Source organism: Polypterus senegalus, chromosome 4, assembly GCF_016835505.1.
Source record: "Polypterus senegalus isolate Bchr_013 chromosome 4, ASM1683550v1, whole genome shotgun sequence".
NCBI lineage: Eukaryota > Metazoa > Chordata > Cladistia > Polypteriformes > Polypteridae > Polypterus > Polypterus senegalus.
Genome location: NC_053157.1, coordinates 240,632,323 through 240,642,387, shown reverse-complemented (window position 1 = coordinate 240,642,387; position 10,065 = coordinate 240,632,323). Strand labels below are relative to the sequence as shown.

The following is a 10,065-nucleotide window of genomic DNA, read 5'->3' as shown; positions in this document are numbered from 1 at the left end:
ACATTAATTGGGACAGTATTGATGACATAGTAGATGTCATGCTACATTTTGAAAATAAAGAAGAACCTAGCATCCCAACATGGCAAGACTATAATTTTGAAGGTCTCGAAGATGATGTGGAAGATGCTGCTTATGATTAACCATCCATAAGTCGTGTGAAGACAACCAGAAATGCTCCTCCACCACCACATAATTACTATTAGGACAGTGATTCCGAGTAGGCCGTTCCTATTGAATCAATGTCCAAGGGTTTTGTTTTGTAATTTTATTTCCCTTTTAAAAAATCATAATGCTGTGCGACGAAGGGCCAGTTCATGAATGACAGCCGCGTTTAAACAGGGAGCCCTTCACAGACAACTTTAACATGCGCAACGTAGTTGGACACACATGGCTAGTTCTTTATATTTTTATTGTACTTTTCTCACAACTCAGAGCTCTTCTACACAGTAAGTGAGGAGCAACTTCAAACCACCACTAATGTGCAGCATCCACCTGATGATGTGACAGCAGCCATTTTTGTGCCATTAGGCTCACCACACATGAGCTATTAGAAGGTGAAGTGATGAGAGAAACAGTCAGCTAATGAGAGACAGGGGACAATTAGGGGGGCACAATGACAAGGCCTTGGAGGGTAATTTAGCAAATACATCTTTATGGAGGACACACAGGGATCTTTAATAACCACAGAGAGTCAGGACTTCAGTTTTAGGTCTTCTCTGAAGGACAGCACCATTTATACAGCACAGTGTCCTCGTCACTGCACTGCGGCATTGGGATCCACATTTAGACCCTAGGGTAAGCCCCCTATTGGCCTCACCAACACCTCTTCCAGCAGACACCCAAAGCTTTTCCTAGATGGTCTCTAATCCAAGTACTGGCCAGGCCTGAATATGCTTAGGTTGAGGTAGATGACCTGATCTGAAGTGCATGTGGTGTGTCTGCTGGCTACAGAAGAGCAAGGGTGGCAGAAGTAAGACCCTCTTAGTTGGTAAGTGGCATAAAACCAAATGTTATACAAGCCTTCATGTGCCTCACAGACATCTGTACATTTGTTAGTGCTGGAGTGCTGGTGACAGTGAGTCCCTGTATGGGACAATTGAGAATTGACAGGCTGGAGGGGTCACTCTATTGTACTTAAGTGGAATGAGTCTGAGGTGGGCTATTACAGAGGGACTGGCATCAGGGCATCACTTATACCCAATTGTGTGACTAGGATCTGTGTGTGTTAATCGTAAGGTGCAGGAGTAGACGAGCCTGTTCAACAAACTTGATTAAGTCTCACAAATCCTGAGATAAAATGACTTGAATAACCAAGAAAATCTAAAAAACTGTGAAGGAGCTGAGAGCGGCGAGCACCTGCTGTGTGTTACGTGTCTGTCTGTCTGTCTGTCTTACCATCCGTCCCTCTGTCTGTCTGCCTGTCTCTCTCTGTGTGTCTGTCTATCTGTCTGTCTGTTATCAGTTTTTAAGATGTTTTCATATTTCTACTATCCTTGTGTTTATTAATGTATCATATTATTCTGTTTCTTAAACTAAGTGGGCTTCAGTTGGGGTCTTTACTGAATAATCTGATAAATTCCTGGCATGGAAAAAGAAAAACACAAAAATTCATTATTGATAAGCAGGAGTGGAGAACTTATTATGAGATGGATAATTTGTTTAATAAAGAGGACTAATATGGAGTCTGATGTGGACTTCAGTGTGTAATAAATGAATAAGAAATACTGACGTGAATGACACTTTAGCAGACCCCCTGTGACAGGTCATCTCTTCTTTCACTTGGTGGTCTTCACTCTCTGAGCTCCTGTCACACATTAACTGTTCACCCTCAGTGTCTCCTCAGATGTTCTCTCTGTCAGCTCTCAGCTTTCTCTTTAAATCTCCTCCTCCTCCTCCTCACTGAGCTCAGACAAACTTTCACTTTTATTTCTTCACAAGTCACTTCCTTGTCTGTCTGACTGATACTCTCTGCCTGCCTCTCCTCAGACTGACGATGGCTGAATTCCAGCTGTTTGTGTCACTGGACGAGTTCACCTGCTCGTTGTGTCTGGACACCCTGACTGACCCCGTCACCATCCCCTGTGGTCATAATTTCTGCCTGAAGTGCCTCACGGACTGCTGGGAAAAGAGCAAAGAGTGCAGCTGTCCTCAATGCAGAGAAAACTTCACCACGAGGCCTGCTCTGCGAAGAAATAATCTGCTGAATGAAGTCATCAAGAAATTAAAGAAGTCGACACTCAGTTCTCCTCCTCCTCAGAATTGTGCTGGCCCTGGAGACGTGGAGTGTGACTTCTGTACTGGTAAGAAGTTCAGAGCAGTGAAGTCCTGTCTCACTTGCCCGGCCTCCTACTGTCAGACTCATCTGCAGCCTCACTATGAAGGAGACGCCCTGAAGCACCACAAACTGGTTGATCCTGATAGAAATCTGAAGGAGAAACTCTGTGAGAAACATCAGAAAAGTCTGGAGATATTCTGTAAAACTGATGATTGCTGTATCTGCTTGATGTGTGTGGTGACTGGACATAAAAATCATGAAATGGTCGAGCTGGAGACGGAAAGAGAAGAAAAGGAGGTTAGTGAAGTGTAGTGTTTAATGGAAACTGTTTGAATAACTTTGAGTTAAGGAATTTGTACATTTAATGTGACAGAGAAATCTCTTCATCTACAGTAAAACTCGATTATCTGTCACTTGATTAACTGTCAGGACTAAATAACAAAAACCCAACCTCGTGCACGCCAGTGTCTCCCAATTACTACTGCGAGTTCTGCACATTGGAACAACAGAAATCCCAGTGTCCGTTACGTACCTTCAGCTTTAATAGCGGTTTGTAGCTTTTCTCTTTTGTGAAATAAAGGAGTGTAAGTCAGGACACCGCTTGTTAGGGAACGATGACTCCATGTAAAACGTAGAAAACCCCAGGGGTCTCATGAATAATGCTGTGCGTAGAATTCCTATTATAACATGACATAGGCACAAAAGCCGAAATGTACTTATGCATAGAAAAATCTAGATGTAGGAATCTGTGCGTACTCCAACTTCCACGTTCTTCTGCTACATAAATCCCGGTCATTGTGAAAAGTAACGCTAGTGCACACGCTTCCTGTCCCGCCCCAATTCATCCCAGAATTACTCCTCTTTGAATATGCAAATCAATATAAATAGCCCTTAAACTCAGCCTTTTGTGAAAAGACAATGGGAAAAGCACGGGGGAAAATATAAGAATTTCAGCGAATACCAAGTGGAGGCAAAGGAAAAACATACTATTTGTTCAAATAAACCGTGGTATAATCAACAAAATGAAGTTGATCGAGTGACAACGTGTCGGAGAAACTCGAAAGCTAAAGTCCCCAAAGTTGCACAGTGCCAGAAATAAAAAAGAAGTTGTCAGATATCCAAGTTGCCATGAAGAGTTGAGTCGTAGCCCACCGTCTGAGTGTCGTATGAAAGCTTATTAGGGTACAGAGAAAAAAAAGGCACACAGTGGGGAAAAAAGCAGGAAATGTCAACTTTAATCTCGAAATTTCCACTTTAATCATGTAGTTTATTTTGTTATTATAGAAGAACATCATAAACTTCACCTTATAATTGTTTTATTTACTAGTTTCTCAAATCCCATCGTAACTAAAGTAGCACGTTAAATGCTTTGTTTTGTATTTGATCTTCTTTGTGCTCTGTGTGTATGAATCACTACGTGCTTCTTAAACGGGCTTTCTCTTCCTCCGACAGGACACAGCATACATTACATTCGTGATATTACAGCTCTCTGAATAATTAAAATACTGAGATATATACGTGATATCTTTTTCATGATGATTGGATTTAAAGCACGTTATTAAACAGGGGAACACGGTGGCGGTTCTGTCTCTTTCAAACGTACTAACAACCAATTCCTGTCCTTACTTTTCTTCCTCCAAATACCCAATCACCACACAATCAGCTCTGTAATGGATGTTAAGCTATCTGTAAGCTTAGAACGAAGATTCTTCAAAACTTTTAAGGAACATTGAAATATCTTCATAGTACGTGTTTAATTATTCTATCCATCTCCAGCATACAGCAGTCAATCAGGATCAATCTGTGAACTAGCTAGCGCTGCGCCACCGTGTCCTCACATGTTTAATTATTAACAATACAGATTATTTAAATGTAGTTAGTTTTATCTGTATAATATAATCAACATATTTTGCTGCATTTTATCTTAAAAATGATATCGTCATCATATGTAAATATGCGCTTTATAAAGCAACGCAGGCTGTGTTATATTATAACTGTATCTCAAGTTTACAGTGAGGTGATTATACTTATAAGTACAGACAGTTCTACAAGGAGCACTTGATGGACTGATTGAGTGTGTTTAGAGTTCTTGGGATGAAACTGTTTGTGAACCGCGAGGTCCGTACAGGAAAGGTTCTGAAGCGTTTTGCAGTGTCTGAGGCAGCGTGTGCTTGATGCTGTGTCCTGATAATTAATCTTTCCGATCAGCTGCTGCTGGGATTCCCACTCCGATACAGTGATATAAATACTCCGAGTGGTGCAGTGAGAGTGATATGGAAAAAGATGATCCACTGTGGCAAACCCTAACGGGAGCAGCTGAAAGAAGAAGAAGGTGCAGTGAGAGTAACAACGCTAAAGCAGTTACGGTATTTGGAATACTATGGCTTTTCCCTGGACCATTATGTTGTTACAGGTTAATTACAATCAGATGCATTAAACTAATAAACAATATGCGGTTAGATTCAGTGTATTTATAAAGCCGCGTCAGGAATGTGCATCTAAGAAAGAAAGAGTAACCACACAGGAACAGTAGCACTGCTTTGATGCTGGGTGCCGCCAGTCTGCAAAACCGAGTGGAGAACTTGCGTACGACAAGGTATGAGGTACCGTGGAAACAGGGCCGTTTGAAGGAATTTGGGGGCCCCAAGCAAAATGGACATGGAGGCCCCCCGCACACACGCACGCGCAAAGGAACCACAGCATAGCCATACAGTTTAAATTCGCTCACACTTTATATAAATAAAAAAGGTTTACAGTGCAAATACTGCTGTTGCATATACTGTGCATAAATAAAAAAATATTTAGAGTGCAAATACTGCTGTTGCATATAAAGTGCATAAAATTTGAACATTTTCAACAATTGAACATTTGCAAAAAACACCACTGTACAAATAAACAATCATTAATAGAAGGTAAATTGACAGTTAATTAATCTTTAGTCTTTAGCTATGCATTTACTGAATGAGCACTGTGCAGCTGTTCGTCCGACTGTACTGTATTTTATTTTATTTTTCTAAACTGTTTTAATTATTCTTATTTCATTTTATTATTTTAATTTCTTCTATGTAAAGCACTTTGAATTGCCATTGTGTATGAAATGTGCTATATAAATAAACTTTTTACTGTTAACAAACAGTGAAATTATAATTAAATGTTTACTAATTATTAGTAGTGTTGTGAGTCGACCACCAATGCTTAAAAACATCCCAAGCTAATGTTTGATGCACAGAATTTATTGTGTTGTTTTCCTAAATAGATTATCACAGACGTGGAATAGTTAGTATAGCAGGCTATGCCACTTTCATCAAAACCTATTACAAAGCTATAGCAATGTCATGTCATTTATGTATGATACATACAGTAATCCCTCGCTATATCGCGCTTCGACTTTCGCGGCTTCATTCTATCGCGGATTTTATATGTAAGAATATCTAAATACATATGACGGATTTTTCGCTGGTTCGCGGATTTCTGCAGACAATGGGTCTTTTAATTTATGGTACTTGCTTCCTCAGTTTGTTTGCCCTGTTGATTTCATACAAGGGACACTATTGGCGGATGGCTTAGAAGCTACCCAATCAGAGCATGTATTACATATTAAATAAAACTCCTCAATGCTATAAGATATGCTTCCCGCACGGAACTTGATTGTTTGCTTGTCTCTGCCTCTCTCTCACCCTCTCTGACATTCTCTGCGCCTGACGGAGGGGCTGCTTGCAGAGGGGCTGCTTGCACAGAAGCTGTTTGCCTAGTGGATACGAACGCACCTCTAAGAAATGCCGCTTTATCACGGCGCTTCCAAAACACACATTGATTTTGGATTGTTTGCTTTAATCTCGCTCTCTCTCTCTCTCTCTCTGACGTTCTCTGCGCCTGACGGAGGAGATGTGAGCAGAGAGGCTAAAGGCAAACTTTAAAGCACAAGTATTGATTTTTTGATTGTTTGCTTTTCTTTGCGAACGCGAGCTCTCTCTCTCCCTCTGAAATCCTCTGCTCCTAAAGAGAAGATCTATTTTCATTCTTTTAATTGTGAGAAAAAACTGTCATCTCTGTCTTGTCATGGAGGACAGTTTAAACTTTTGACTAAAATGTGTTATTTCATGTCTAGAGGTCTCTAATAATGTTAACAGTGTGGGAGAGTTTCTAAGGGCTTAAAATATATAAAAATAACCATACAAACATATGGTTTGTACTTGGATTTTCATCTATCGCGGGGGTTCTGGAACATAAACCCCGCGATCGAGGAGGGATTACTGTAAACATATTTCTGCTAGCCTACCTGCTGCAAAATTGCACCATTTGTACAAGACAAGTAGAGCTATTTTATGTGTGTAATTTATCACTTACCACTGTCTTGTTTTTTCTTATCCTCCTCTTCCTTTCTCTTCTTTCTTTTTTGGCTTCCTGAAGCATAATTCCGCTTCCTGACTGCCGAGGAAGTTTTGCATTTTGCCGGCAGCAGAGATCGCGTGGTTGGCTGGCTGCTGTCAGCAAGGGGGGCCCCCTTGAGGGGGATCCCGATAACAGTGTCATTGCACGTTACTGCATTCACTATCAATGGGGCGCTCACACAGTTTGTCGCTGCATTTTATTCTTAACCAGTCGTTGTCTTGGGGCCCCAGGCCAGCTCGGGGCCCCAAGCAATTGCTTGGTTTGCCTGCCTTGTCGCGACGGGCCTGCGTGGAAAAGTGCGTGGCTTTACACCAAGTGTAGGGTTTATGCATCGCGATTTGAATGTGGAAACGTTCCTACGCAACATTTCTGTGTGTACGCACCGTTTATACATGAGGCCCCAGGACTTCTGAGTTGTATTTGCTTATTATGCTGGTCATTACAATATTATATAAATTAATTAATTTTGTTAATATAGTTTTTTACTACTGCTTGCTACACTAGTCTACTGCATGTCATTTTTAAAGTAGCTGCTTTGTTATCCGTCTTTTCTCTTATCCGTTACAGCCTCGGTCCTGACCCCTGACTGATAATCGAGGTTTTACTGGACCTTATAAATCTGATGTTTCAAGTTCAGAGCATTAGCTGCTGGAGGCCATCCTGGTGAGACTTGTGCAACTCACGAAACAGCTCAGGATGAGATCCCCAAGATGGCCTACAAACAACTGAGTTCTCTCCTCACAGCCAGCTGAGTTTCTTTCTGCTCTGATTAGTTTCTCTTTTGAGTTTCTAAGGCAGTGGGAGACCAACTATAGCCTGCTGTCTAGAAATGTCCACTGGCAGGGGTGCGAGCGTCATGTGGGCTACGTGTAGAAATGTCTGACATTCGGACCCTCCTGAGGTGTTCTTAACAAGATGATGTTACAGTTGGCTGATGTAAGCGTAGTAAGTGAGCACACAATGTCATCCTAAACGTAATTCAATAGAAGGTCTGACACGTCAATAGACACACTCTGTACTGCTGACACTTACACGCTGAGTGTGCTTAGCTGCTCGTCTGCCTTGGTGGTGTTTGTCCATTTTAAAGAATCAGAGTTTGCATTTGGCTGATCTCAGGGCTGTTTAAGAGACACATTATTGTCACATGTCAATCTGTATTGTACTCCAGAGTTAAGTCTACGATTCTTACCATAAGTTCAGCTCAGAAATGTCAATATACTATTCCTGTGTAGATTTTCTGTTTTTAATGATATAATTCATCAGGCCCTTCATTAGTGATTAGACATCATGTTATTTAGTGGAGCAGTAAGGACATTTTGAATGTCAAACCCCTGAGTGATAATCCCACCAAATGTATGATTATGACAAAGACTCTGAGCTTTCATATTTGGTAAAACCCTAACAAGTCCAGTAGGAGTGTAAAGAACTTACTAGAAGTGTAAGTCTGACCATCTAAGCCAAATTTCAAATCCCCCATCACTACTACACAACCTCAATGTACAGTAAGTTCAGATAAAGACACTTAACTTCAGTCCACCATTTGGTGTTTCTTCAAATAAAGGACTAGTGTCACATCGGCTCTGCCAGGTCTCAGTAAGTGACACAAATGTGGTCGAGTCCTTGCTGGAATATTAAAAGAGCTCGGCTCACAGGTGAACACACGTTTAGAAACTAACATCTTAAACAACAATGAAGTCTATGAAGTTGCCTGATATTTTTCAGTTTAATATGAATCAGGTCACTAATATCGACATCTAATTTTTGATCTGTTTATGTTTTCTGTTGTTTGGCTATCACTTGATTTGGATTGATTTACATAAATCAGTTCTTCAGATGTACCTGAAAGCAGACATGTAACAACAACAACAACAACAACATTTATTTATATTGCACGTTTTCATACAAACAGTAGCTCAAAGTGCTTTGTATATTAAATAATAGAAAAATGAAAGACACAATTATAAAACAAAATAAATCAACATTAACATCGAATAAGAGAAAGGTTCAATGGCCAGGGGGGACAGAAAAAACAAAAAAAACTCCAGACGGCTGGAGAAAAAAAATAAAATCTGTAGGGATTCCAGACCAAGAGACCGCCCAGTCCCCTCTGGGCATTCTACCTAACATAAATGAAACAGTCCTCTTTGGATTTAGGATTCTCACGGAAGGGCTTGATGATGATGATGGTCACGTAGACTTCTTCCTTTTAATCCGTCCATCATTGTTGGAGCATCAAGAAGCTTTGAGTAGGTGGAGGTGGCGCAGGCCACCACCACAAAGAAACCGGAAAAATAAACAGAAAAGAGAGTAGGGGTCAGTACCGATTTTAGAGCCACCATGAATAGTTGTTATGATGAATTGAACATACAGAGTATCAGGATTAAGTTAAATTACGATTAAAATGAAGTTATAAAAAGGCCATGTTAAAGTAATGTGTTTTCAGCAGTGTTTTAAAGTGCTCTACTGTATCAGCCTGGTGAATTCCTATTGGCAGGCTATTCCAGATTTGAGGTGCATAGCAGCAGAAGGCCGCCTCACCACTTCTTTTAAGTTTTGTTCTTGAAATTCTAAGCAGACACTCATTTGAGGATCTGAGGTTACGATTTGTAATATAAGATGTCAGACATTCCGATATATAAGATGGGGCGAGATTATTTAAGGCTTTATAAACCATAAGCAGAATTTTAAAGTCAATCCTGAATGACACAGGTAACCAGTGTAGTGACATTAAAACTGGAGAAATGTGTTCGAATTTTCTTTTCCTAGTTAGGATTCTAGCAGCTGCATTCTGCACTCGTTGCAAACGATTTATATCTTTTTTGGGTAGTCCTGAGAGGAGTGCGTTACAGTAATCTAGTCGACTGAAAACAAACGCGTGAACTAATTTCTCAGCATCTTTCAGTGATATAAGCGGTCTAACTTTACTTATGTTTCTTAAGTGAAAAAATGCTGTCCTAATGATCTGATTAATATGTGATTTAAAATTCAGATTACAGTCAACAATCACCCCTAAGCTTTTTACCTCCGTCTTGACTTTTAATCCTAATGTATCCAGTTTATTTCTAATAGCCTAATTGTATCCATTATTGCTGATCACTAAAATTTCAGTTTTCTCTTTATTTAACTTCAGAAAATTACTATTCATCCATTCTGAGATACTAGTCAGACATTCTGTTAGTGAATCAATAGAATCAGGGTCATCAGGAGCTATTGATAAGTACAGCTGTGTGTCATCAGCATAGCTGTGGTAGCTCACGTTGTAACCTGAGATAATCTGACCTAACGGAAGCATGTAGATTGAGAATAACAGCGGACCCAGGATAGATTCTTGTGGAACACCATATCGGATATCATGTGTCTTCGAGTTGTAATTCCCACAACTAACAAAAAATTTTTTC

General features: G+C 40.3%; 1 protein-coding gene across 1 annotated transcript; it reads left to right on the top strand.

Moving 5' to 3' along the window:
- Positions 1–1,960: 1,960 nt before the first annotated feature.
- On the top strand, positions 1,961–2,635 carry LOC120528325 (E3 ubiquitin-protein ligase TRIM47-like). Its single transcript, XM_039752471.1, has one exon. It carries the CDS (start codon positions 1,994–1,996, stop codon positions 2,585–2,587), a length of 594 nt encoding a protein of 197 aa, XP_039608405.1. The 5' UTR covers positions 1,961–1,993; the 3' UTR covers positions 2,588–2,635.
- Positions 2,636–10,065: the final 7,430 nt, after the last annotated feature.